Source organism: Heterodontus francisci, chromosome 49 (genome assembly GCF_036365525.1).
Source record: "Heterodontus francisci isolate sHetFra1 chromosome 49, sHetFra1.hap1, whole genome shotgun sequence".
Classification (NCBI taxonomy): Eukaryota; Metazoa; Chordata; class Chondrichthyes; order Heterodontiformes; family Heterodontidae; genus Heterodontus; species Heterodontus francisci.
In genome coordinates, this window is record NC_090419.1 from 14,309,271 (window position 1) to 14,336,476 (window position 27,206).

The 27,206-nt window shown below is 55.9% G+C and overlaps 1 protein-coding gene across 3 annotated transcripts in view; it reads right to left on the reverse strand.

Moving 5' to 3' along the window:
• Positions 1-27,206, reverse strand: part of kdm5c (lysine demethylase 5C) — a 96,035-nt gene that overhangs the window by 13,134 nt on the left and 55,695 nt on the right. For 2 of the 3 annotated variants that reach the window (XM_068024154.1, XM_068024152.1), the window contains exons 5-23: positions 25,217-25,351; positions 23,662-23,785; positions 23,170-23,348; positions 22,725-22,886; positions 21,766-21,885; positions 20,329-20,487; positions 18,586-18,767; positions 17,000-17,162; positions 15,372-15,491; positions 14,254-14,448; positions 11,588-11,769; positions 10,329-10,453; positions 9,516-9,666; positions 9,161-9,275; positions 7,735-8,090; positions 6,792-6,930; positions 2,831-3,010; positions 1,894-2,034; positions 1,012-1,539 (exon numbers count right to left, since the gene is read on the reverse strand). In XM_068024154.1, the coding sequence (XP_067880255.1) occupies positions 1,012-1,539; positions 1,894-2,034; positions 2,831-3,010; positions 6,792-6,930; positions 7,735-8,090; positions 9,161-9,275; positions 9,516-9,666; positions 10,329-10,453; positions 11,588-11,769; positions 14,254-14,448; positions 15,372-15,491; positions 17,000-17,162; positions 18,586-18,767; positions 20,329-20,487; positions 21,766-21,885; positions 22,725-22,886; positions 23,170-23,348; positions 23,662-23,785; positions 25,217-25,351 (3,456 nt within the window). The remainder of the gene's footprint in view (positions 1-1,011; positions 1,540-1,893; positions 2,035-2,830; positions 3,011-6,791; positions 6,931-7,734; positions 8,091-9,160; positions 9,276-9,515; positions 9,667-10,328; positions 10,454-11,587; positions 11,770-14,253; positions 14,449-15,371; positions 15,492-16,999; positions 17,163-18,585; positions 18,768-20,328; positions 20,488-21,765; positions 21,886-22,724; positions 22,887-23,169; positions 23,349-23,661; positions 23,786-25,216; positions 25,352-27,206) is intronic. The other variant, XM_068024155.1, reaches the window with a different exon arrangement.

Consider the following 27,206-nt stretch of genomic DNA (forward strand, 5'->3'; position numbering starts at 1 on the left):
CACAGCCAATCTCAGGCACAAATCGGCACCCCGCTGGCACAGAACAGATCCCCGCGCCCCTCCCCGAGCGTTGGTTTGTGTACAACTTGACTTGCGGGTCTCCAGCACAGCCCCTCCTCAAACCCCACCAATTATGCAAAGCACAGACTCACAGGCACAGACAGACACACGCAGACATTTCCTGTTACACCATTGCTCAGTCAGCTGTTACTCTCACCTCTGTCGCAGCAGTTACTGTGCAGCGAGGTAATGCGCAGTGTGACGGTACCAGAGAGAGACGGAGAGGCAGACACACACAAGCTTGCAATTCTCCAGCACCTCTCACCACCTCAGGATGCCACAGAGCACGTCACCACCAATATCGGGCTTTTTAAAAAGTTTTAACAGGTGCATTTGCTGCGGCAATGTGGGAAACACGACAGCCAATTTGTGCACAGCAAGATCCCACAAACTGCACCGTGATAACGATCAGATAATCGGTTTTTAAATGGCGCTGGTTGAGGGACACTTACTGGCCGCAGGACCCCGGGGAGAACTCTCCCCCTCACCCCAGGCTTCCCACCCTCACCCACCTCCGTCCACCTCCTCACAGATGGGGGTCTTGGGTTTAATGCCCTGTCCCAAAGACTGACCCTCCGACAGTGCGGCGCTCCCTCAGTACTGACCCTCTGACAATGCGGCGCTCCCTCAGTACTGACCCCGACAGCGCAGCGCTCCCTCGGTACCGACCCTCCAACAGTGCGACGCTCCCTCAGTACCGACCCTCTGACAGTGCGACGCTCCCTCAGTACTGACCCTCCGACAGTGCGGCGCTCCCTCAGTACCGACCCTCCAACAGTGCGGCGCACCCTCAGTACTGGCACCAAGGGGAGTGCCGGCATGGGCTAGGGCAGATCGAGTCTCTTTGGCAAGAGCTGAAACCCACAAGCCCTGACTGGGTGTGGGGGAAAAAAGAGGTGTCGGCGGCCGTGCCCTGCCGGGGCGGTGTCACCGCGGGCTGCAGCTCCTTACCTTCTTCTGGTGGTTTCGCTCCTTCTGCGCGATGGTCTCCGTCACCATCTGGTTCTGCAGCCGCTGCCGGATGTCGGTCAGTCTCTCCAGGAGGGCGGCCACCTCCTTGGTGGCCAGGGACCGCCTGGCCCGGTCCTGCCACATGATGGCCCTCTCGGTCAGGCACTGCAGGGCCTCACCCTCGGGCAGGCGGACGGGCAGCTTCTGCAGAGCCACCAGCAGCGAGAGGATGATCTCCAGGCGGGGCCGGCGCGAGCGCAGGCACAGCGGGCACAGGAACTTGGTGTCCCACTCCCACCAGGCCAGCGAGTGCCTGTGCTGGGTCAGCTTGGGGCAGCTGATGCAGGTGCCGTGGAACCAGTCCTTGCAGAGCTCGCACTGCAGCATCAAGTCGTCGGCCGGCTGCCCGCACACGCAGATGTCCGCCGCGCCGTCCTGCTGCTCCGAGGGCGGCTTGGATGCATTCCCCTGCCGCAGGGCGCGGATCCCTTCCTTTTCCTTCTGCTCCGCTTCCTTGAAAGCCAGAATCTGTTGACGGTGGAGGGGGGGGGGGAAAATAACAGGCATTTAAAGAAGAAAAATAAAACGAGTGCTTGTGGCCTGACGCCAAGCTCGGGGTGCCACAGCCCCTTCTGCGCGAGGAGGCAAGCGACTCGGCCCCTCCAGCCTGCTCTGACCTTCAATGAGATCGAATCTTAAGGTTCGGCCACATTGTTCTGAACCCCCCTCGCCAGAGTTTCTCTCTCCGCGCCAGACTGAACTCTGCAATTACCACAACTCTGTCACCCGCTCGGTATACTCAAGGGACCTCAAGCCTGCAACTTGCCCTCATGATTTAACCCTTCGTGAGTTGCAGGAAGAACAAAAAAAGCTGAAGCTCACTATCGATCCTGGATCCCGAATATCCTGCGCTGATAACCCGAGACCGTCCGTGTCGGCCTTGTCCAGTACGTTCTCTTTTGCTTTCTTCCACTTGGTCCTCCTGATGCTGTCTGAACCTGCGTCAGCACAAGGGCATAACACCTAGCAAGAAACATGACCACATTAGCACAGGGGCACTCACAATCTGACAGCAGAAATAGGGGCAAGAGCACTGAGCGAGCCCATATCCAGTCATTACTCACAGCACGGGGGTTAGATACTGAGTAAAGCTCCCTCCACACTGTCCTCATCAAACACTCCCAGGACAGGTACAGCACAGGGGTTAGATACAGAGTAAAGCTCCCTCTACACTGTCCTCATCAAACACTCCCAGGACAGGTACAGCACAGGGGTTAGATACAGAGTAAAGCTCCCTCTACACTGTCCCCATCAAACACTCCCAGGACAGATACAGCACGGGGGGTTAGATACAGAGTAAAGCTCCCTCTACACTGTCCCCCATCAAACACTCCCAGGACAAATACAGCACGGGGTTAGATACAGAGTAAAGCTCCCTCTACACTGTCCCCATCAAACAGTCCCAGGACAAATACAGCACGGGGTTAGATACAGAGTAAAGCTCCCTCTACACTGTCCCCATCAAACACTCCCAGGACAGGTACAGCACGGGGGTTAGATACAGAGTAAAGCTCCCTCTACACTGTCCCCATCAAACACTCCCAGGACAGGTAGAGCACGGGGGTTAGATACAGAGTAAAGCTCCCTCTACACTGTCCCCATCAAACACTCCCAGGACAGATACAGCACGGGGGGTTAGATACAGAGTAAAGCTCCCTCTACACTGTCCCCATCAAACACTCCCAGGACAGGTACAGCAGCTGTCCACTGCTTATGCTGTACAGTGCTGCCTTTAAAAGACAGTCTCTGGAACACTTGCCTCCAATAGTGTGTAACAGGAGTTCTTCTTAAGGAAGGTCTTGGTCGCTTTCTCCCTCCAGGAGTGTGCAGCCGTAACTTGACTCTCCAGGTGAGGTAGTTCTTCCATCCTGACCGGCAGGTCACGACCCACAGCCACCAGGCCCTCCAGGTCATCCAGACAGGGATAGTGATCACCGTTCTGAAAGAAAGGTCCATCAGTTCATTCATTAGCCATCCACAGCTCAGTGGTGTCCAAGACCCTCCCTCAGGCAGATAACGAGCTCGAGCCCCCACTCTTGAAACCCGAGCCCCATAATCCACACTCAAAGCTCCCCCAGTGCCAGTCAGTGCTGAGGGATCGCCGCACCGTCGGAGGGTCAGTGCTGAGGGAGCCCCGCACCGTCGGAGGGTCAGTACTGAGGGAGCGCCGCACTGTCGGAGAGTCAGTGCTGAGGGAGAGCCGCACCGTCGGAGGGTCAGTGCTGAGGGAGCCCCGCACTGTCCGAGGGTCAGTGCTGAGGGAGCGCCGCACTGTCGGAGGGTCAGTACTGAGAGAGCGCCGCACTGTCGGTGGGTCAGTACTGAGGGAGAGCCACACTGTTGGAGGGTCAGTGCTGAGGGAGTGCCGCACTGTCGGAGGGTCAGTGCTGAGGGAGTGCCGCACTGTCGGAGGGACAGTGCTGAGGGAGTGCCGCACCGTTGGAGGGACAGTGCTGAGGGAGTGCCGCACTGTCGGAGGGTCAGTGCTGAGGGAGCCCCGCACCGTCGGAGGGTCAGTGCTGAGGGATCGCCGCACCGTCGGAGGGTCAGTGCTGAGGGAGCGCCGCACTGTGGGAGGGTCAGTGCTGAGGGAGCGCCGCACTGTCAGAGAGTCAGTACTGAGGGAGAGCCGCACCGTCGGAGGGTCAGTGCTGAGGGAGCCCCGCACCGTCGGAGGGTCAGTACTGAGGGAGCGCCGCACTGTCGGAGGGTCAGTACTGAGGGAGAGCCGCACCGTCGGAGGGTCAGTACTGAGGGAGTGCCGCACTGTCGGAGGGACAGTGCTGAGGGAGTGCCGCACCGTCGGAGGGACAGTGCTGAGGGAGCCCCGCACTGTCGGAGGGTCAGTGCTGAGGGAGCCCCGCACCGTCAGAGGGTCAGTGCTGAGGGAGCCCCGCACCGTCGGAGGGTCAGTGCTGAGGGAGCGCCGCACTGTGGGAGGGTCAGTGCTGAGGGAGCGCCGCACTGTCGGTGGGTCAGTACTGAGGGAGAGCCGCACTGTCGGAGGGTCAGTGCTGAGGGAGCCCCGCACCGTCGGAGGGTCAGTGCTGAGGGAGTGCCCCACTGTCGGAGGGACAGTGCTGAGGGAGTGCCACACTGTCGGAGGGTCAGTGCTGAGGGAGCCCCGCACTGTCGGAGGAGCTGTCTTTCAAATGAGTCTTCAGGCCAATGCCCCTTCTGCCTTCTTGTGTAGACATAAAAGATCTGGGGATACATTTTGAAGAGCAGCAATGCAGGGGGGGTGGGGGGGGGGGGGGGGGAAAAGGAGTTCTCTCCCAGCGCTCAGGAGTCAATATTTATCCCTCAACCAACATCTAAAACCAGAGGATGTGGCGACTATCACATTGCTGTGCGTGGGGTCTTGCTGTGTACAAACCGGCTGCTGTGTTTCCGACATCGGAACGGTGACCACATTGCCAAGGTACTCCATTGGCTGCAAAGCGCTTTGGGACGCCCGGAGGTGCTGAAAGTTGCTCTATAAATGCACGTTCTTGCTTTTGATCCTTTCCTCCTTTACTGGCCACCCGCTGAGCGGTGAGTAGTCACGTGAGCCCAGGCACGTGGCGAGCGATTTGTCCGCACGAGAGGGCCCCCTAGCCTGATGCCGTCCTCAACTAACACGCATTTCCCAGCGGAGAGTGTCTGGATAGCGATCGGGGGCAGTGACCCTGGCTCACTTCGCCCTCCTGCTCCGTAAAGAGCCCATGTTTCCCCGCACCCCCCCCCCACCCTCCGCCTTCCCCCCTCCTCACACACACACACACCAAGCAGTGGACAGCTGATAAATGACTGAGCGAAAAAATCAGGGCCTTCTGGTCCACGCTGCGCAACCACAGGCCAATGAACGAAAAGAGGACCGTTACATTTTTTTTTTTGCGCCGTCTTCGGCGCGTCCCAAACCGCTTCGCAGCTCGTCAAGAGTGGTTTTGGAACCGTCGCCTTGACCAATGTGGAGGTGGCCCCCGTGCGAGTTGAGGGGAGGAGCTCCCGTGCTCGTCCTCCAACAGAGCAGCCGTGGGGGAATCTCGAAACCTCCGCCTGAGAGGGTAATCTCATCTGAAAGACAGCACGCCCCGGGAGGTTCAGTGCACGCCTCAGTGTCGGCTTAAACTTGAAAGCCTCGAGTGGTCTCCGAGGGTGTGGGACTTGGACCCATGACCTGACTCAAGACGCAGGAGCGAGCCACGGCGGAGCTTTCAGTGCAGTACTGAGGGAGTGCCACAAAACTGAGAAACTGCAGTGCAGAATAAAACCTGCCGTTGATCGGCAAGACAGAAACTGTGAGGGGGGGGGGATTACAGCGCTGGGATGACCTGCTCTGTGCCATGCAGTATTTCCAGCACTTTCTCTTTCTTTCCCGTGGAGGAGAGCTCCGGGAGAGGAGGGGAGATAACTCGAGCGGGCAGGGAGCAGCGCCTGCGCGCGCGGGCTTTCTTCAATAAATGAAGACTTGCATTTGTGTAGCGCCTTTCGCGACCACAGGATGCTCCAAAGCGCTTTACGCCGATTGAAGTACCTATCTGGAGTGCGGTCGCTGACTCTGACGGGGCGGCCAACGGGGCATAGCGAGATCCCACAGCGATAGGACGTTGACTCGTTTTATAAGTGATGTTACTTTGAGGGATACATATTGGGCCCAGAACGCAGGGGAGAAATCCCCACTCCCTCCCCCACCGCCTTCAAAATAGCGGCCGTGGGATCTTCTACGTGCACCCGAGAGGGCAGATGGGGAGGGCCTCGGATTAAAGTCACGTCCGCAGGGCGCGACAGTGTGGCACTCCCTCAGTACTGCACTGCAGCGTCACACTCGGTTGCTGGGCTCCAGTGGGGCTTGGCCAGCTTTGGTCTCCTTACTGAAGGAGGGATATACTTGTCCTGGAAGCATAGAACATAGAACATAGAAAAATACAGCACAGAACAGGCCCTTCGGCCCACGATGTTGTGCCGATCCTTTGTCCTCTGTCAAGGACAATTTAATCTATACCCCATCATTCTCCTTTATCCATATACCTATCTAAAAGCCGTTTGAAAGTCCCTAAAGTTTCTGACTCAACAACTTCCCCAGGCAAGGCATTCCATGCCCCGACCACTCTCTGGGTAAAGAACCTTCCCCTGACATCCCCCTTATATCTCCCACCCTTCACCTTAAATTTATGACCCCTTGTAACGCTTTGCTCCACCCGGGGAAAAAGTTTCTGACTGTCTACCCTATCTATTCCCCTGATCATCTTATAAACCTCTATCATGTCACCCCTCATCCTTCTCCGTTCTAATGAGAAGAGGCCTAGAATGTTCAGCCTTTCCTCGTAAGACTTATTCTCCATTCCAGGCAACATCCTGGTAAATCTCCTCTGCACCCTCTCCAAGAGCAGTTCAGAGAAGGTTCACTATGCTGATACCTGGGATGAAGAGGTTGTCTCATGATGAAGGGTTGAGCGGGTTGGGCCGAATTTTGATCGACAAGGGAGTCCAGGGTTATTGCCGGGAAGTGGGGTGGGGGGGGGGGGGGGGGGGGGAAAGAGGAGGGGAGGCAGGAAAGTGGAGTTAAGGCCACAATCAGATCAGCCATGATCTTGTTGAACGGCGGAGCAGGCTTTTTCTTCTGATCGGATCTTGTGAACCCACGAGCTCGTGACTCGGAGGCGAGAGTGGGACACCCCCCCACCCCCACCACCCGATGCGTAGTAAAAGAGGGGGCAGCATTTTCCGGCAGGACTTGCCTGTATCTCCTCGACATCCGCGATCCAGGCTCTTGCTTTTGACAGCGCCTCCTTCAAAGCCAGAATATTGGGCAGCTCGACCGGGATGTTCTCTGCTTCCTTGATGATGGCCTCCAACGTGGCAAGTGGATGCTTTTGCCTGAAGAATATTTATTAAACATATATATTTTTAAAAAAATGAGGAACGAAACACACGCGAGCCAAAGCAATCCACGCCCCGGACCGAACGCAAGACGGCTATGCTACAGCGACCAACCCAACGCACGCCCCACCTCCCGCTGCACTTCATTTCAACAGCAGCCCGGAGGTGCCATTCGGCCCCTCAAGCATGCTCCTGCCACTCGATTACATTGCAGCTGAACCCCCATCTCGGTTCCGTCACCCAACTAAAATCTACCAACCCCAGGTGTGAAATTTCCAGCTGACCCCCCGGTGTCGACAGGGGGTGGGGGGGGGGGAAAAGAGAGTTCCAGATTTTCACTCCCCCTTTGTTTGAAGAAGTGCTTCCTGACATTACCTGGCTCGAATTTTGAGGTCCTTGTTCTGGACTCGCCCCCCCAACCCCCCCACCCCCCCCCCCCCACCACCAGAGGAATTCGTTTCTATCGACCTGATCCAATCTTTTACTCATAAACCCCTCGATTGGATCACTCCGTAATCTTCTACACTCGAGGGGACCCGAGCCCAGTCTGTGCAACCTGTCCTTGTAAACTTAACCCTTCCAGCCCCGGTATCGTTCTGGGGAATCTGTGCTGCACCCGCTCCGAGGATATATCCTTCCTGTGGTGCGGGGCCCCGAAATGGAGGGTTACTCCTGATGGGGTCCGACAACTGCAGCATTAATTCTATCCCTGTGTATTTCAGCCCCCACCCCCTCAAGGCCCACGGCTTGCTGCTGAGAGGATTAACCCTGCCGCCCCCCCCCCCCCCCGCCCCACCGTACCTGGCCTCCAGGCAAATCTGGGCTTTCTCCTCCCAGCGCTCAGAGATGGTCAGCAGCTCCTGCAGTTCCGCCATGGCCTTGTCCACGGCCGGGTGCTGGCCCAGCTTGGAGCCCGATTCGACGAGGGGCCTCATGACGTCGAGCGTGACGCGGCCGGAGCCAGCCAGGGTCTTGCGCACCTCGTCCAGCCACTCCGACTGCTGGGCCTCCTGCCGCAGCTTGGCGATCTCCGGGAGCTCCACCGCCAGCTGCCGGCCCTGTTCGAGCAGATCCCGGAACTCCCGGGAGTTGGGCGGCAGCTCCTTCAGGGCGGCTTGGGTCTGCGCCTGAAACTTCTCGATGTCTTCCAGCAGCTCCTAGAAAAAAAAACAAGGGCACATGGTGAAAAGGATTCAGTCTCTCGCAAGCGCGTTCCCCCGCCCCGTCTCAAATATCTGATGAGCGCCCTCGTGACGTGGCATTACCGGGAGGCACAATCCCAAGCAGCACCGAGTAGTAACCGGACCGGAGTCACCGAATACAACCTCCCCCCCCCCCCCACCCTCTCATCGTAACAGGCTCCTGATTATAACCCTGGCATGGGGGAACGACAGCTGTATAAAGGTCAGGTACGTCTCAACAAAGAGAAGTGAAGACAAACATTTCCATTTCTGTCGCACTTTTCACAACCCCACAAGCACTTTACGTGTACTTCTGAAGTGGACTCAGGTGAGATACAGAATAAAGCCCTCTACACTGTCCCTCATCAAACACTCCCAGGACAGGTACAGCATGGGGGTTAGATACAGAGTAAAGCTCCCTCTCCACTGTCCCCCATCAAACACTCCCAGGACAGGTTCAGCACGGGGTTAGGTACAGAGTAAAGCTCCCTCTACACTGTCCCATTAAATACTCCCAGGACAGGTACAGCACGGGGTTAGATACAGAGTAAAGCTCCCTCTACACTGTCCCCATCAAACACTCTCAGGACAGGTACAGCACGGGGGTTAGATACAGAGTAAAGCTCCCTCTACACTGTCCCCATTGAACCTTCCAAGAGCAGGTTCGAAAAGATGTTTCCACTTGTGGGGGGAGACCAGAACTAGGGAGCCATCAATATAAGAGAGTCACTAATAAATCCAATGGGGAATTCAGGAGAAACTCCTTTCCCCAGAGAGTGGTGAGAATGTGGAACTCGCTCCCACAGGGAGTGGTCGAGGTGAATAGTATCGATGTATTTAAGGGGAAGCTGGATAAACACACGAGGGAGAAAGGAACTGAAGGATATGGTGGGGGGGGTGGGGAGATGGAGAGGGGGTGGGAGGAGGCTCGTGTGGAGCAGAGGGGCCGAATAGCCTGAATCTCTGCTGTAAAGACTGCGCAACAGACGCCAGTTTCCTTTGGAAAAGTCTCTAGGAGGGGTCGCTCCGCTGTCACGGAGTCTTACCTGCACATCCTGGATCTGAGTGATTACGCAGGGCAGGCTGCGCAGATGCTCAACGAAGGTCCTCAGTTCATCCACGGTCAGCTTTGTCGGACCCTCGGAGCCGTCTGGCGGAGACCTAGATTAACAGTTCGACTGTCAGCGAGTTCGTGCCATCTTACAACAAAACGCGAACGAGACTACAAGCGTGGGGGGGGGGCCACAGGCAGGACCCTCCCCTTCAGGGGGCCTAGATCCAAGTTGCTCTTTCAGGCCTGAGATTGGAGAGCGACCTGTCCGTGGACGGCAGGCTCGGCGGCGGCCGGCGTCTCTCCGAGCCGCGCGCGCGCAGCTCTCGGCCACCCGCCCACATGCCTACCTTGCTCCTTCCTTGCTGCAGGCCAGCAGGAGGGCCTCCGCCACGCACTTCTCCGCCTCCGCTATGCTGCTCTTCAGCTGCTGGAGGAGGCCGTTTTCCGGGAATTTTTTCTCCTTCGCCTCGGTCACCAGTGCCTTCAGATCCTCCAGTGCTGCGGGGGGGGCGGTGGGGGGGGGGAAAAGACGCAAGATTGAGTGGAAACACAGTCATTTGAACCGCATCGTAACTCGAGTGTGATGAAGGGGGGTTTCAATGGGGCAGACGTAGAGAAGATGTTTCCACTTGTTGGGGGGGTGGGGGAGACCAGAACTAGGGAGCCATCAATATAAGACAGTCACTAATAAATCCAATGGGGAATTCAGGAGAAACTCCTTTCCCCAGAGAGTGGTGAGAATGTGGAACTCGCTCCCACAGGGAGTGGTCGAGGTGAACAGTATCGATGTATTTCAGGGGGAAGCTGGATAAACACACGAGGGAAAGAGGAATAGAAGGATAGGGTGAGATGAAGAGGGGGTGGGAGGAGGCTCCTGTGGAATATGTGACAAGGACCTGTTTGAACACAGGGATCTCGGAGGGTGGAGGAGGTCACCGAGCTAGGGAGGGGAAGACAAGGCCGTGGAGAAATTTGAACACAAGGAGGAGAATTGTTAAATTTGCGGTGTTTTCGGACTGGGAGCCTGAGCTGGTTTAGCGAGAGCAGAGGTGATGGGTGAATGGGACTTGGTGCGGGTTCAGACACAGGGCAGCAGGGTTTACTGGTCAGGGGCTTTCGGCTCAGTGCAGCATCTGGCTCTGATACGAAACAATCCTTACTTTTCTTCTGCGTCCCCTGCATCTCCAGCGCTGACTTCACCTTGCTCCCCCAGGTGTCAAAGGACTCGGCTCGGATCTTGAGCTTGTGCAACATGGCTGGGAGCTCATCCAGGGTGTACCTATACCTGCCGGAAACAAACACGTTAGTCACTGCCCCCCCACAGAACGTTTCACCCCTCTTCGCCTGAAGGGACAGCACCACATGTGGCTGCCACTCTGCTCAATCTCGTTTTCACAAAGCAGGCCAACAATACGGGAACGATAGTGCGATCGACAGTCACCTCCTCGGATAGAGTAAAGCTACCCCTACACTGTCCCCATCAAACACTCCCAGGACTGGTACAGCACGGGGCTAGATACAGAGTAAAGCTCCCTCTACACTGTCCCCATCAAACACTCCCCAGGACTGGTACAGCACGGGGCTAGATACAGAGTAAAGCTCCCTCTACACTGTCCCCATCAAACACTCCCCAGGACTGGTACAGCCCGGGGGTTAGATACAGAGTAAAGCTCCCTCTACACTGCCAGGTTAAGCTCATCAGTGGCCTGTGACTGAAGCTTGCAACATACACTACGATAACAGTGGCTGAACTGAGCCGAAAGCCCCTGACCAGTAAACCCTGCTGAACAAAACGTCTGGATTCTGACATTAATCGATTACGCAGCTGGACGGATCTGCACCATGAAGGGCCTCCACTTGCAATAATAACCCATCACAGCCTTTATCGTGTCAATGAATGGTCGAGCCATTCGGCCCATCGTGCCTGTGCTGGCTCTTAGAAAGAGCTTCCCAATCAGTCCCGCTCCCCCTCTGCACTCCCCGCCCCCCCACACAGCCCTGCACATTTTCTCCCCTTCCAGTATTTCTCCAATTCCCCCTTTTGAAAGTCACGATTGAATCTGCTTCCACCGCCCTTTCAGGCAGCGCGTTCCAGGTCACGACGACTCACAGCGTCAAAAACAAAAACTCTCCTCAAGGCTCCAGCATCACCTTAAAAAAAAAAACAAAACAGATCTTCTGGTTGGGTTTTTCACATTGCTGTTTGTAGGATCTTCCTGTGCGCATTGTGGCCCAACGCGATTCCTCCTTCAAAGAGGTACGAAGAGTGGCTACGAAGAGCTTTGGGGCATTGTGATGGATACTCCAGCAAGGCAAGAATTTCTATTGGAAGGGCACGTTGTATTTCCAGGAGGTGGTTGCTGAGCAGCCTGGAATACATTAGGGTTGGGTGGGACAGAGAGGAAGGAAGGATTCATACCTCAGGTAGTGCCTGTTGGGAGGGCAATTGCATAGATCGTCAATGTGGTAGAGACACACCAGGCGCTCGGGGCAGTCGTAACACGCCAGCGCAGACAGGAAGCAGGTGGTCTTGCACTTGTCGCATTGCCTCTCGTCGTCCGGAAGGAGCTCGAAAGCCTCACGCTCGGCTTCGGTGATTCCCTGAAAGAGGGAACGCACAGTCCTGTTAGAAAGTGGCAGGCTGCTGGGAACTGGCTGCTGCACGGGGTCAAACACTGGCCTTTCACACCGAGGGGAATTTGCTTCAAAATCGCGCTGTACCTGTCCTGGGAGTGTTTGATGGGGGACAGTGTAGAGGGAGCTTTACTCAGTATCTAACCCCCGTGCTGTACCTGTCCTGGGAGTGTATGATGGGGGACAGTGTAGAGGGAGCTTTACTCTGTATCTAACCCCCCGTGCTGTACCTGTCCTGGGAGTGTTTGATGGGGGACAGTGTAGAGGGAGCTTTACTCTGTATCTAACCCCCCGTGCTGTACCTGTCCTGGGGAGTGTTTGATGGGGGACAGTGTAGAGGGAGCTTTACTCTGTATCTAACCCCCCGTGCTGTACCTGTCCTGGAGTGTGTTTGATGGGAGACAGTGTAGAGGGAGCTTTACTCTGTATCTAACCCCCTGTGTTATACCTGTCCTGGGGAGTGTTTGATGGGGGACAGTGTAGAGGGAGCTTTACTCTGTATCTAACCCCCCGTGTTGTACCTGTCCTGGGGAGTGTTTTATGGGGACAGTGTAGAGGGAGCTTTACTCTGTATCTAACCCCCTGTGTTGTACCTGTCCTGGGGAGTGTTTGATGGGGGACAGTGTAGAGGGAGCTTTCCTCTGTATCTAACCCCGTGCTATACCTGTCTTGGGTGTGTTTGATGGGGGACAGTGGAGAGGGAGATTTACTCTGTATCTAACCCCGTGCTGTACCTGTCCTGGGAGTGTTTGATGGGGGACAGTGTAGAGGGAGCTTTACTCTGTATCTAACCTCCGTGCTATACCTGTCCTGGGAGTGTTTGATGGGGGACAGTGGAGAGGGAGATTTACTCTGTATCTAACCTCCGTGCTGTACCTGTCCTGGGAGTGTTTGATGGGGGACAGTGTAGAGGGAGCTTTACTCTGTATCTAACCCCGTGCTGTACCTGTCCTGGGAGTGTTTGATGGGAGACAGTGTAGAGGGAGCTTTACTCTGTATCTAACCCCCCGTGTTGTACCTGTCCTGGGGAGTGTTTTATGGGGACAGTGTAGAGGGAGCTTTACTCTGTATCTAACCCCCTGTGTTGTACCTGTCCTGGGGAGTGTTTGATGGGGGACAGTGTAGAGGGAGCTTTCCTCTGTATCTAACCCCGTGCTATACCTGTCTTGGGTGTGTTTGATGGGGGACAGTGGAGAGGGAGATTTACTCTGTATCTAACCCCGTGCTGTACCTGTCCTGGGAGTGTTTGATGGGGGACAGTGTAGAGGGAGCTTTACTCTGTATCTAACCTCCGTGCTATACCTGTCCTGGGAGTGTTTGATGGGGGACAGTGGAGAGGGAGATTTACTCTGTATCTAACCTCCGTGCTGTACCTGTCCTGGGAGTGTTTGATGGGGGACAGTGTAGAGGGAGCTTTACTCTGTATCTAACCCCGTGCTGTACCTGTCCTGGGAGTGTTTGATGGGGGACAGTGTAGAGGGAGCTTTACTCTGTATCTAACCCACAATATACCCAGTCACTGGGTGCCTGTAATGACGACCCTCACGTACCTCCTGCAGGTGACCGCTGCCCCCTACACTACCTTTTGCAATGAGCAGCGATGAGTAAAGAGACAGAGAGATCAAGTGGGATCCCAGCACAGCTCACTCGCTGGTTTTTGACCCGGTGCCGGAATCCTCTGATCCTGCAAGTCGGGAGACCGAACCTTCACAGCCCCAAGCTGTTTGCTCGGCCAGACATTGGGATTGATTCGGGGCTGGGACAATCTGGGCCCACTCTGTTCTCCAGCGAGATGAAAGAGGTGGCAGACGGAGCACAATGTGGGCAGGTGGGCGGTTATTCACTTTGGTGGGAGGAATGGAGAACGGGTGTTTTCTGAAGTGGCGAGAAACGCATAAATGCCAGTGCTCAGAGGGACCCGAGGTTCTGTGTAGACGAATCACAGGACGTTAACCTGCAGGCTCAGCGAGCAATTAGGAAGGCAAATGGTATGTTAACCTTTATTGCAAAGAAGTCTTGCTGCAATTATACAGCGCTTTGGCAAGATCATACCTGGAGCGCTGTGGGCTATTTTGGTCTCCGTATCCGAGGACATACTTTCCCTCGAGGGAGAGTAACGGAGGTTCACTAGACTGGGTCCTGGGATGAGGGGATTGTCCTTTGAAGAGAGATTGTGTAGACTAGACCTAGATTCACTGGAGTTTAGGTGAAAAGGGACCTCATTGATATGTATAAAATCTGAAGGCGTTTGACAGGGTCGATGCTGAGAGGCTGTATCCCCCACCCCTCCCCTCGTACCTGGAGTGTCTAGAACATGGGGACACAGTCGCAGGATGAGGGGTCGGTTATTTCGGACCGAGACGAGGAAAAATTTCTTCACTCGGACCGCAGCTGAAATGGATCCTCCTTCCACACCCCCCACCCCCAGCCCCTTTTCCAAGCCGGCCGTACCTTCTCCAGCAGCGCCTTGCGGAGCTTCCTCTCCTCTTGCACCATAATGAACATCTCCTTGTGAACCGCTGCGGCCAGGTTGAGGTCCAGCTTCTCCGCGCAGGCTGCCATCTTGCAGATCAGCTCCTCGTGGGAGAAGACGCAGTACCGCCGCAGCCACCTGTAGTGCTCGATGCACCGGCGGCCGGCGGGAAGCTGGCGGGGAAGGAGACAGGCGGATCAGTACCGGAGCACAACATAGAGAGCGCCCGCGGGAGTGCGCGCACACGATCGCGTGACAGATTTTTTTTGTCAGCCTGTTTGCCGGCATCATTTTACTGCCCAATTGGATTAAGCGGTCGATCATGTCACTGGAGGGGATGCGGGGGGGGGGGGGGGGGGTGGGGTTGGGATCTTGCTGTGCAGCAGCTGCCCACACATCGCCAACCGCCGCGCCTTGTCGCACACGGACGTTCAGACTCCTTCATGAGGTGGCACGCAGCTGCTGACGACTCCAATTTGAGAGAGACAGGTTTTATGAAGCTTGTTGAATGCGGGAGGATCGGAACAGTGAGATGGGGAGGCGACGGGTCCGACTGGTACAGCAGAGGGTGCGATGAACACGTGGCGGATACAGGGAAGGAGGGAGAGCCTTTGCGCAAGGTACGGACATCACTGAAAGCGATGCAGACCGCTACTCAAAACAGAATTTAGAAGGGCTCAGGGAATGTCTAGAACGAGGGGGCAGATCCTTAAAATTCGAGCCAGGACGTTCAGGGGTGATACCAGGAAGCACTTCCTCACACAAAGGGGAAGTGGAAATCTGCAACTCCCACCCGCACCCCCCACCCCGAGAAAGCTGTCGAGGTTGGGGGACAATTGGAAGTTTCAAACCTGAGACTGACAGATTTGCGTTGCGTAAGGGGATTTAAGGGTGATGGAACCAAGGCAAGGAGATGGAGTTGAGATACAGACCAGGTGGGATCTAATTGAATGGCTTCCTCCTGTTCCAACTGTAAGGTATTTGGATTTCAGGAGGAATGTAATGGGAACATTCAGAGTATCACACAGAATGCAGTGCTGTATACGATACAGTGGAAGAGCTGAAGGAACTCAGCAACAGGCTTGAGCTACAGTACCCAGTCGGCAGTACAGAAGTTGACGGCTTCAGCAAAGTTGTAGCCTTGGTTGAAACCACTGTGGTAAGCCCTGGGGAAGGTGATGACAAACTCCCCGGCACACTGGTTAGTCCTCACCACCTGCAAGAAGCACACAACACCTGCTTAAAATTGATGTACAGACACGGTGAATGCTCGAGTTGGTCACAGTGAGGAGAACGAAACATCAATCATTAATCACGGGGCAGGTACAGCACGGGGGTTAGATACAGAGTAAAGCTCCCTCTACACTGTCCCCATCAAACACTCCCAGGGCAGGTACAGCACGGGGGTTAGATACAGAGTAAAGCTCCCTCTACACTGTCCCCATCAAACACTCCCCAGGACAGGTACAGCACGGGGGTTAGATACAGAGTAAAGCTCCCTCTACACTGTCCCCATCAAACACTCCCCAGGACAGGTACAGCACGGGGGTTAGATACAGAGTAAAGCTCCCTCTACACTGTCCCCATCAAACACTCCCCAGGACAGGTACAGCACGGGGGTTAGATACAGAGTAAAGCTCCCGCTACACTGTCCCACCAAACATTTCCAGGACAGGTACAGCACGGGGGTTAGATACAGAAAAAAAACGGGAAAAAAAACGGGGGTTAGATACAGAGTAAAGCTCCCTCTACACTGTCCCCATCAAACACTCCCCAGGACAGGTACAGCACGGGGGTTAGATACAGAAAATAAAAACGGGGGTTAGATACAGAGTAAAGCTCCCTCTACACTGACCCCATCAAACACTCCCAGGACAGGTACAGCACAGGGGTTAGATACAGAGTAAAGCTCCTTCTACAATGTCCCCATCAAATACTCCCAGGACGGGTACAGCACGGGGGTTAGATCCAGAGAACAGCTCCCTCTACACTGTCCCCATCAAACACTCCCAGGCCGGGTACAGCACGGGGGTCAGATCCAGAGAACAGCTTCCTCTACACTGTCCCCATCAAACACTCCCAGGACGGGTACAGCACGGGGGTTAGATACAGAGTAAAGCTCCCTCTACACTGTCCCCATCAAACACTCCCAGGACGGGTACAGCACGGGGGTTAGATCCTGAGAACAGCTCACTCTACGCTGACATGCACAAACCAGCCATGCAGATTCTGAAAAGCACTGTGGGGCCATGTGCACACACTCGAAAATACGCCATCTGGGGAAAGTCCGTCCTCTCTCAGAAAATAATTAAATCACGTCTCTATTTGTCAAACATTTTCCAACAAATTAGCAGGAGGGGCCGACTTCTGATTCCGAATATTTAATAATAAATTACAGTCCCTCTCCGGCTACGTTTGGGAACAGGGCTGACAGTAATTTTGTTTGTCGAAGAGGGAATCTTAAACAGGGATTGGAAAAAGGCAACAGCCGGTAGAATACGGAGCCCACCCAGGGCAGAGGGTACCCCCCGCCCCCCCCCCACGCGCGCCCCCATGATACTGTCTCTGCTCTGTGCTGCGACTGACAGCCTCCTTGGGGCTCTGGCGGCGAGGTGCGGGGTAGGAAGGGAGACTGACGTCGGCCGCCCCGGCGGGCACAGACGAAACGGAAAACGGTTAAAAATGATGAACAGACCCCCCCCCCCTCCACCCACGCGTCCTTACGGGTACTCCGTGCGACATCAGGATGTTGGGGTTCATGATGGTGACCAGTTGGTGCAGGAGGTCAGGCTGGCTCTCAAACAGCTCGGGCGTCAACTTCTTCATTACGGCCTCCAGCTGCTCGGCCGCGTAGGAGGGAACGCCGTACCACGTCTTGGGCTCGCCCCTGAAGGGGAAAACATCCGACACCGGAGCAGGAAGGTGAGGATCATATCGCTACTGAGCCCCCCGCTGCTCTGCACCCCCACATACCCAGAAACTGCCCCCCCCCCCTGCCCCCAATCCCTTATCACTAAAGGCCCTACAACTTTCATTTGGCTGCTGCAAACCTTTTTTTTTAAACTTAAAAAACAAGAAGATTTCCTAGTATTTTCACAGCAGAGAAACAGGCCATTTGGCTCATCTGCTCCTGCTGGTGTTTCCGCTCCACAGGAGCCACCTCCACCCCCCCGCACCATATCCTTCTATTCCCCTCTCCCTCACGTGTTTATCCAGCTTCCCCTTTAAATGCATCGATACTATTCCCCTCCACCACTCTCTGGGGAAAGGAGTTTTTCCTGAATTCCCCATTGGATTTATTAGTGACTCTCTTATATTGATTTGATGGCCCACTCGTTCTGGTCTCCCCCACAAGTGGAAACATCTTCACTACGGCTACCCGATCGAAACCCCCTTCATCATTTTAAAGACCTCTATCAGGGCACCCCCTCAGCCTTCTCTTTTCGAGAGAAAAGAACCCCAGCCTGTTCAATCATTCCTGATAGTTATCATCGCTCAGTTCTGGGATCATCCTTGTAAATCCCTTCTGCATGGTCTCCAGCATCACTGTAGCCTTTGTATAATATGGACACTGAGTGCTCTGAGTGTGATATGGAGACTGGAACTGTACACAGTGCTCCAAGTGTGATATGGAGACTGGAACTGTACACAGTGTTCCAAGTGTGATATGGAGACTGGAACTGTACACAGTGTTCCAAGTGGGATATGGAGACTGGAACTGTACACAGTGTTCCAAGTGGGATATGGAGACCGGAACTGTACACAGTGTTCCAAGTGGGATATGGAGACTGGAACTGTACACAGTGTTCCAAGTGGGATATGGAGACTGGAACTGTACACAGTGTTCCAAGTGGGATATGGAGACTGGAACTGTACACAGTGCTCCAAGTGGGATATGGAGACTGGAACTGTACACAGTGCTCCAAGTGTGATATGGAGACTGGAACTGTACACAGTGCTCCAAGTGTGATATGGAGACTGGAACTGTACACAGTGCTCCAAGTGTGATATGGAGACTGGAACTGTACACAGTGCTCCAAGTGGGATATGGAGACCGGAACTGTACACAGTGCTCCAAGTGGGATATGGAGACTGGAACTGTACACAGTGCTCCAAGTGTGATATGGAGACTGGAACTGTACACAGTGCTCCAAGTGTGATATGGAGACTGGAACTGTACACAGTGCTCCAAGGGGGATATGGAGACCGGAACCGTACACAGTATTGGTGTGGTCTAACCCAGGTTGAACACAGCATCGACATAGCCTGGCTCCCTGTAAAAGCCGAGCCTCCTGACAGATGAGACTCACCAGTGGAGGTAGTTGATGGAATAACTCCAGTGGTCCTCGATGTGCCAGCAGAAGGCAGCGAAGCACATTCCCACATAGAGCCAGGGCACCTTCATCCCAGAGATGTCCGCGTTAATATGGCACAGGACGGACTGGTCCAGCACAGGCATGATGTTCAGGTTCCAGCCACACTCTGTGTACTGCTGTAAAAGCAGGAAATCAGAAAGAAACAGGGCTTACTTACTGCAAGGAGGCCCTAGTAGACATAGCAATGCAGGTAATGGTGGGTTTAAAAATCAATATTTTATCACCAAGAAGCATTAAATATTTTTGTAGATTTATCAGCAACGTGAATTGTCTGAAACGCGCTGTCTGAAAGGGCGGTGGGAGCAGGTTCAATTGTTAATTTCTAGAAGGGAATTGGATACATTCTCGAAGGAGTAAAATTTTGCAGGGCTACTGAGGAAGAGTAGGGGAGAATGTGGGGATAATTGGATAGCTCTTTCCAAGAGCTGGCACTTCCGTGCCGCGTTACTGAGGTTGGCACTGGGCTGGACGAGCTCAGACCGCATGAGCAGCGGCCGCTGCGTTTCGGACGAGAGGTTAAACCCCTTCGACCCCGGCTGCCCCCTCGGGTGGACGTGAAAGACCCCTCGTTCCCCAACGCAAGGGGGCTCCCCCCCACCCCCCCCGACTCCAGCAGACAGCCAGCATGGGCGGGATGGGCCGAACGGCCTTCTCCTGCGCTGTAACCATTCGGTGATTCCGTTCGGTCGTTACTGGCCACGACGCTGTCTCGCGGGACGAATATTTAAAAAAAAAAGCCCGACTTGCATTTCGATAGCGCCTACCGCGCCCACGGGATGCCCCGAAACAGCTTCACAGCCCATCAAAGGACTTTCTGAAGTGCGGCCGCCAACTGGCGCACAGCATGATCCCACAAAATGCAATATCCTTACCAACGGATCAGTTTATTTTTGCTGTGATGGTTGAGAGATTAAAGTAGCAGGCCAGGACACCGGAGGGAACTCCAACCCACTGCTCTCCCTTCGGGCCTCGGTTTAACGTCCCACCCGAAAGACCGCGCCTCCGACACTGCGGCGCTCCCTCAGCCCTGCCGCCGGGAGCGCGGGCCTCGAATCTTTTTTTTTGTTCTGCGCTGGAGACTCCAACCCGGAACCACGGCGACCAAGAGGAGAGAGTTCTACCCGCCTGGGCCGCGTCTTGGAACAGTGCCTCCGGGGCGAGATGGAGTTGTTGGGGGGGGGTGGGGGAAGACAGGCTGGAAGCTTTGGATGCGGGAAAGGGAAGGAGAGAGAGAGAGAGAAAGAAAAAAAAAAGGACGGGAGCTGGAGTAAATGAGCAGCCTTTTTAGGGGGAGGCGAGTCCATGTAATGGAGCCAAGCACCACCAGATGGCAACGGTGCGCCACCATTCAATTCAGCAGCACAGGGTGCAAATCTAATGCAATGCTGGTGTCATCATACCCGCTTTGCAGACACTACCCCCTGACCACCTCCCCCGTCCCCCAACTTATCTGAACCCCTTCAAAACTCCGCAGAAACCTCTCCTCGACAGACCCTGCCCGTGCAAAGTCAGCGAGGAAGGAGACGAAAGATCAGGACAGAACGGTCCCAGGGACAGACTGGGAGAAAGCTGGGATTGTTCTCTGAACTGGTCACCCAATTCGAAGGCCGGCTCGGAAAGAAGGGGCTGATTGAACGAGACTCGTGTTAACGCTGGGATCTGCGCCGGACCACTTACCTCCTCCTCCGGGGCAATCTGCCGCTTGCCCCCCTTGTTCGGGAAGCCACTGCCGAACTCCTTGGAGTGGATGTCGGCGCCGTACTCCACCGTGACATCCTCCTCGATGCTGCTCACCAACCGCCAGAACTCCTTCTCCACCAGCTCCGTCGGAACCATCTACAGGGGGGAGCAGGGGAGAGCGAAGGGGGGGGCAAGGAGAGAGCCAAGGGGGGGGGGCAAGGAGAGAGCCAAGGGGGGGGCAAGGAGAGAGCCAAGGGGGGGGGCAAGGAGAGAGCCAAGGGGGGGGCAAGGAGAGAGCCAAGGGGGGGGCAAGGAGAGAGCCAAGGGGGGGGCAAGGAGAGAGCCAAGGGGGGGCAAGGAGAGAGCCAAGGGGGGGGCAAGGAGAGAGCCAAGGGGGGGGCAAGGAGAGAGCCAAGGGGGGGGGCAAGGAGAGAGCCAAGGGGGGGGGCAAGGAGAGAGCCAAGGGGGGGGCAAGGAGAGAGCCAAGGGGGGGGGCAAGGAGAGAGCCAAGGGGGGGGCAAGGAGAGAGCCAAGGGGGGGGCAAGGAGAGAGCCAAGGGGGGGGCAAGGAGAGAGCCAAGGGGGGGGCAAGGAGAGAGCCAAGGGGGGGCAAGGAGAGAGCCAAGGGGGGGCAAGGAGAGTGCCAAGGGGGGGCAAGGAGAGTGCCAAGGGGGGGCAAGGAGAGAGCCAAGGGGGGGCAAGGAGAGAGCCAAGGGGGGGCAAGGAGAGAGCCAAGGGGGGGCAAGGAGAGAGCCAAGGGGGGGCAAGGAGAGAGCCAAGGGGGGGCAAGGAGAGAGCCAAGGGGGGGCAAGGAGAGAGCCAAGGGGGGGCAAGGAGAGAGCCAAGGGGGGGCAAGGAGAGAGCCAAGGGGGGGCAAGGAGAGAGCCAAGGGGAGCAGAAGAGAGCCAAGGGGAGCAGAAGAGAGCCAAGGGGGGGGAAGTAAAGTGAAGGTGGGGAGAGCGAGAGACAGACAGACAGGTGAAGATGACAAACACAATGAAGTCAGCCAGCCAGTCTATACGAGAAGGAATTTATAGCTTCGGGGCCATTATAAAGTCCAGTGTTGTCTTTAGATTGCTCGGAGATGAAGCCTCCGTCTCTGGCCAAGTGGCTCACACATTCAGCTCCCCTGTTTGGTTGTGAAATCAGCCAACTCCGCCACAGTATGGGCAAGAGACGCAGGACTTCCAGCTTCCTCCTCATCCATCCAGACCTCCCCTTGCGCTGACACACACACACAGACACACACACTCACTCGGAGGGAGTCCAGCCTCTCGGGGTTCGGAACATGCAATAGCCCTGCGTACCTTCACCCTCGACCAGCGCCCACAGTTGGCACCCGTCTGAGGTTCAGAGGGCAGGGCCCTATTCTCAGGTCAAAGAGAACCCCCCCCCCCCGCAGTCCCGACACCACCCCTGCGCGGCGCGGGCTTACGTGAACGGGCATGTTGAAGTAATCGGATTTGAAGGTGTCCGCCATCTCGCCGAAGCTCTGCAGGGTGTATTCTCTGGTGGCCTGTTCAAAGCCGAAAGCCTCGGCTGGTTTCTTGCACTCCTGAGGAACGGTCAGATTTAACCAATCGTTAGGCGCTGGCCACCTTTCGCCAGTTTAGCAGCTTCTGCACGAATCCGCCGGGGAGAAAGGAGGGAGCAACGACGGGAGACGGAACGCGGCAAGGCACGCGACACACCAACACGCGTGAAACGTGATCCGAGAGTCGACCCGACCCGGTCAAAACCCGCCCCTGCTTTTCACCGCCTCTATTAAAGCCGCCCCTTAACCTTCTCCGCTCTGAAATATGAACAAGTCGCATCGAAGGGGAGCTTGGGGGGGGGGGGGGGAGGTGTCCCCGGGGCCAAATTTACCCCTTAACCAATGGCAAAAGGAAATAAAATTATCCGCTCGTCACGCTGTGGGAGCTTGCTGTGCACAAACTGGTTACCGCATTCTCCACATTACAACAGCTTCTACACTTAGCTTCCCTGTTGTCTATTCAACAACATACACTCAGAAAAAGACTCATTATGTTCAGAAATCCGGAAAGTTTCCATGTGCCGTCCAGCAAACGGGAACACAGTTTTTCCTTGTCTGACTAATCCAAACCTATCAGAATCTTGTACACCTCTACCGAATCTCCTCCTCAATCGCCTTGGCTCTGAAGCTAACGGACTCCAGCTTTTTCCAACCTGGCCTCGCAACTAAAATCCCTGGAACCATTCCGGTAAATCTCCTCTGCTCCCTCTCAGGGTCCCCGCACGTCCTTCCTTTACGAACTGCTCCCTCATTACGTCCCCACCGGCTTGGACCTACACACACCAACACCCCACCGATGTTTCTGAATGCACGGGCACTTTCGCTTCCTACAAAAAAAAACGAGCAAGTCGAAGCCTTACTTCAACAACACACTTGGGACAACGCCAGTCTCCCCTGGGGATCTCTGGAAGCGGAGGGATGAGGCAGAAGGTATGGTAACTGTCTTCACATCCTTCGCACAGAACCAGCTTCCCCTCCTCCTCCACTCCACGGGAGCAGATGATACAGATGTAGGTGTTCATCTGGAAACCAGAGCAGAAAAGCAGGGAATGCAGAGCTGGACTTAGAGAAAGAGAGAAAGAGAGAGAGAGAGAGAGAGAGAGAAAAATAAAAAACCCCAGGAAAAAACATCGGAGTCAGGAAGCGACTGAGTTACACGTTTGGGAAGGTTAACGGTGGTTGGGAGGGAGAAGCAACTCCCAGAGTCAGATATATAACACCAGTCCGAGTTTACTCACAGCGGCGTGCCAGAGAGTGGGGGAAGAACAGGGGGAAGAGTGGAAAAGCGACCGCCTTTTTACTTACAAAGTGGGCGGAGACAGCACCCTTCCGCAGCCTCATGGTCATCTTGCCGCAGGGGTCAGCGACCGACCTTTCCTCCTTGACGAGCGGGCAAGGCTCCAGCGCGTAGGAGTCCGGGTTCTGCTCGCCCAAGACCTCCTCCTTCACCACCAGAGTCGGCGGGCAATCAAGGCAGTCCTTGTCTGTCGGCAGGGAAAAGTAAGAGGTGACTTGACAGCAAACACTGGCGAGCGAGACCTTTTATTATTTCTTCATAGGGGCATCATCCCCCACCCCCCCCCAAGACACGTGACACGGGAGGGCAGCGGGAGTAAACGTGAAAGCAAAGAGCCACAGGGAGAGGAAGGGACAGAGTCAGCAACAGATATAGGGGCAGGGAAAGAGGGGAAGGAGTGAAAGAGGGGAGGAAAAACAGACACAAGGCAGGGAGGGAAGTAGGGACGAAAGCAGCTGCCGTGTTGGCGAGAGGGAATGGGGGGGGGGTTAAATTTGCACCTTTCTTCCTGCTCCCTCGGTCTTTCACGACCAGGCCCAGTCCCACCATTTTGGGCCCCGCTCCGTAAATCTGAAGCTTCTTGAGCTCGGGATTCTTGGCGATGTCTGCTTCCGTCGGCTCCGTCTACGGGGAAAGAGTGGAAGGGAACACCATGAGGGCGATCGCGAACCTTGCCGGGATGGTCACCGACTGTACTTGGCCGCGCGGGCTGCGCATCATTGCGGGAGCTCCCGGCGCCCACCTTTTACCAACCCCCGCGCAAGCCTGGAACCGTGAAGCCTCACCCTCTCCCCTGCTCCTCACCTCCTGCTAGCCAATCCCAGCCCCAGCTAAAAAAAAAAACAACCGACACAGGAGAGACCACGGGCTCAGCCGAGGATACAGAGCAGTGTATCTTAACCAAGACGTACTGTGGGGCAGTTTCCCTGGACAGAGCATAACGGAGGTTCACTAGGCTGGGATAGGGGTGGCCCTATGAGGAGAGATCGAGTCGACTAGGCCGATACTCCCCGGAGTTTAGAAGAATGAGAGGCGATCTCATTGAAACATATAAAATTCTGAAGGGGTTTGACAGGGTCGACACTGAGTCGTCGTTTCATCGCCTCCCCTGGCTGGAGGGTCTCGGACACGGGGGTCACAGGATAAGGGGTCGAACATTTACGGGCTGAGACGAGGAGAACTTTCTTCACCCAGAGGGTTGTGAATCTTTGGGAATTCTTGACCCACCCCACCCCGGAGAGCTGTGGATTGGAGGGAGATGATCAGCCACGATCTTGCTGAAGGGGCCGAACAGGCTCGAGGGGGGGGGGGGGGGGTGCGCGGGTCGTCCAACCTGCCCCAGGTCGCGCGATGGCCGGAGTTTCACGATTAATCGCGGGACACTTGGGAACACAGAACATGCCCCCAACTCAGCCATGCAGTCTCCTGGGAGAGGGTGCAAAAAAAAAGCCCATGGCTACTAACTGGGAAAATAACATTCCCCTTGTAAATCTCTGCTGTACCCTCTCCAGTACGATCCCACCCTGCTTGTAATGCAGTGACCAGAACTGTACGCAATACTCCAGCTGTGGCCTAACCAGTGTTTTACAACGTTCCAGCACAACCTCCCTGCTCTTATGTGTGATGGAATACTCTCCACTTGCCTGGATGGGTGCAGCTCCAACAACACTCCAGAAGCTCGACACCATCCAGGACAAAGCAGCCCGCTTGATTGGCACCCCATCCACAAACATTCACTCCCTCCACCACCGACGCAGTGGCAGCAGTGTGTACCATCTACAAGATGCACTGCAGCAACGCGCCAAGGCTCCTTAGACAGCACCTTCCAAACCCGCGACCACGACCAACGAGAAGGACAAGGGCAGCAGACGCATGGGAACACCACCACCTGCAAGTTCCCCTCCAAGTCACACACCATCCTGACTTGGAACTATATCGGCCGTTCCTTCACTGTCGCTGGGTCGAAATCCTGGAACTCCCTCCCTAACGGCATGAAATTTGGGTTTATCTATAAAGACACTTCATTCTCCATGGAGACGGGGGGGCTTCACTCACCTCCGCCTGCAGTCGCTTGGCTCGACGGCCGTAGCTGTTCATCTTGGAGGGCTGCACGGACTGGCGTAGCGGGATACTGTGGGGCTTGTACTCCCGGTCCTTCTCTTCGCTGTCGTACTGCGGCCCTGGTTGGCACTGTGTGCAGAGAGAGAACGACGTCACACTCGGTGCCAAGGGGTGCGCAAAGGTGGAAAGAGGCGGGTTTGCAGAGCGACATAGAGGAGTCAGAAGGTCGTGGGTTCGAGACTCACTCCAGAGACTCGAGACCTGCAATCTGGTCCTGGGGGGAGTACCGCGCGGTCGGTGGGCAAAGCTTCTGCGGGAGGCGACAACAGCTGCCCCACTCGGTGGTCCACATGGTCGCGACTGGAAGAAGAGCGGGGGAAGGGGGCGGGGAGAGGGGGAGGGGGCGAGGTGGGGGTTCTGCTCAGTGTCCAAGGGCTGATTTCCTAATCCCTTAACCAACAATACTGAAATCAGATTACCCGGGCTTTGCTGTTTGTGGGAGCTTGCTGTGCACAAAGTGGCTGCCGCAGTTTCCCACGTTAGGGCTACACTGGCTTTGAGGTGTTTGGGATAGTCTGACATCGTGAAAGGTGGGATGGAAATGCAGGTCACTACCACGGGTACACAGTGAAATAACAAAATGAGCCAGCAGAAGCAGCTCCCTGAATTTCCGCAGTCAAAAGTCGGGGGGGCGGAGGTGGGGGCAGAGAGAGAGTGCGACCAACACACACACACACACACACACACAGAGGGGGACACACGCACACACAAACAGAGGGGGACACACGCACACACAAACAGAGGGGGACACACGCACACACAAACAGAGGGGGACACGCACACACAAACAGAGGGGGACACGCACACACAAACAGAGGGGGACACGCACACACAAACAGAGGGGGACACGCACACACAAACAGAGGGGGACACGCACACACAAACAGAGGGGGACACGCACACACAAACAGAGGGGGACACGCACACACAAACAGAGGGGGACACGCACACACAAACAGAGGGGGACACGCACACACAAACAGAGGGGGACACGCACACACAAACAGAGGGGGACACGCACACACAAACAGAGGGGGACACGCACACACAAACAGAGGGGGACACGCACACACACACACACACAAGCAGAGGGGGACACGCGCACACACACACACACACACACAAGCAGAGGGGGACACGCACACACACACACACACAAGCAGAGGGGGACACGCACACACACACACAAGCAGAGGGGGACACACACACACAAGCAGAGGGGGACACACACACACAAGCAGAGGGACACACACACACAAGCAGAGGGACACACACACACAAGCAGAGGGGGACACGCACACAAGCAGAGGGGGACACGCACACACACACACAAGCAGAGGGGGACACGCACACACACACGCACACAAGCAGAGGGGGACACGCACACACACGCACACAAGCAGAGGGGGACACGCACACACACGCACACAAGCAGAGGGGGACACGCACACACACGCACACAAGCAGAGGGGGAGACGCACACACACGCACACAAGCAGAGGGGGAGACGCACACACACGCACACAAGCAGAGGGGGAGACGCACACAAGCAGAGGGGGAGACGCACACAAGCAGAGGGGGAGACGCACACAAGCAGAGGGGGAGACGCACACAAGCAGAGGGGGAGACGCACACAAGCAGAGGGGGAGACGCACACAAGCAGAGGGGGAGACGCACACAAGCAGAGGGGGAGACGCACACAAGCAGTGGGGGAGACGCACACAAGCAGTGGGGGAGACGCACACAAGCAGTGGGGGAGACGCACACAAGCAGTGGGGGAGACGCACACAAGCAGTGGGGGAGACGCACACAAGCAGTGGGGGAGACGCACACAAGCAGTGGGGGAGACGCACACAAGCAGTGGGGGAGACGCACACAAGCAGTGGGGGAGACGCACACAAGCAGTGGGGGAGACGCACACAAG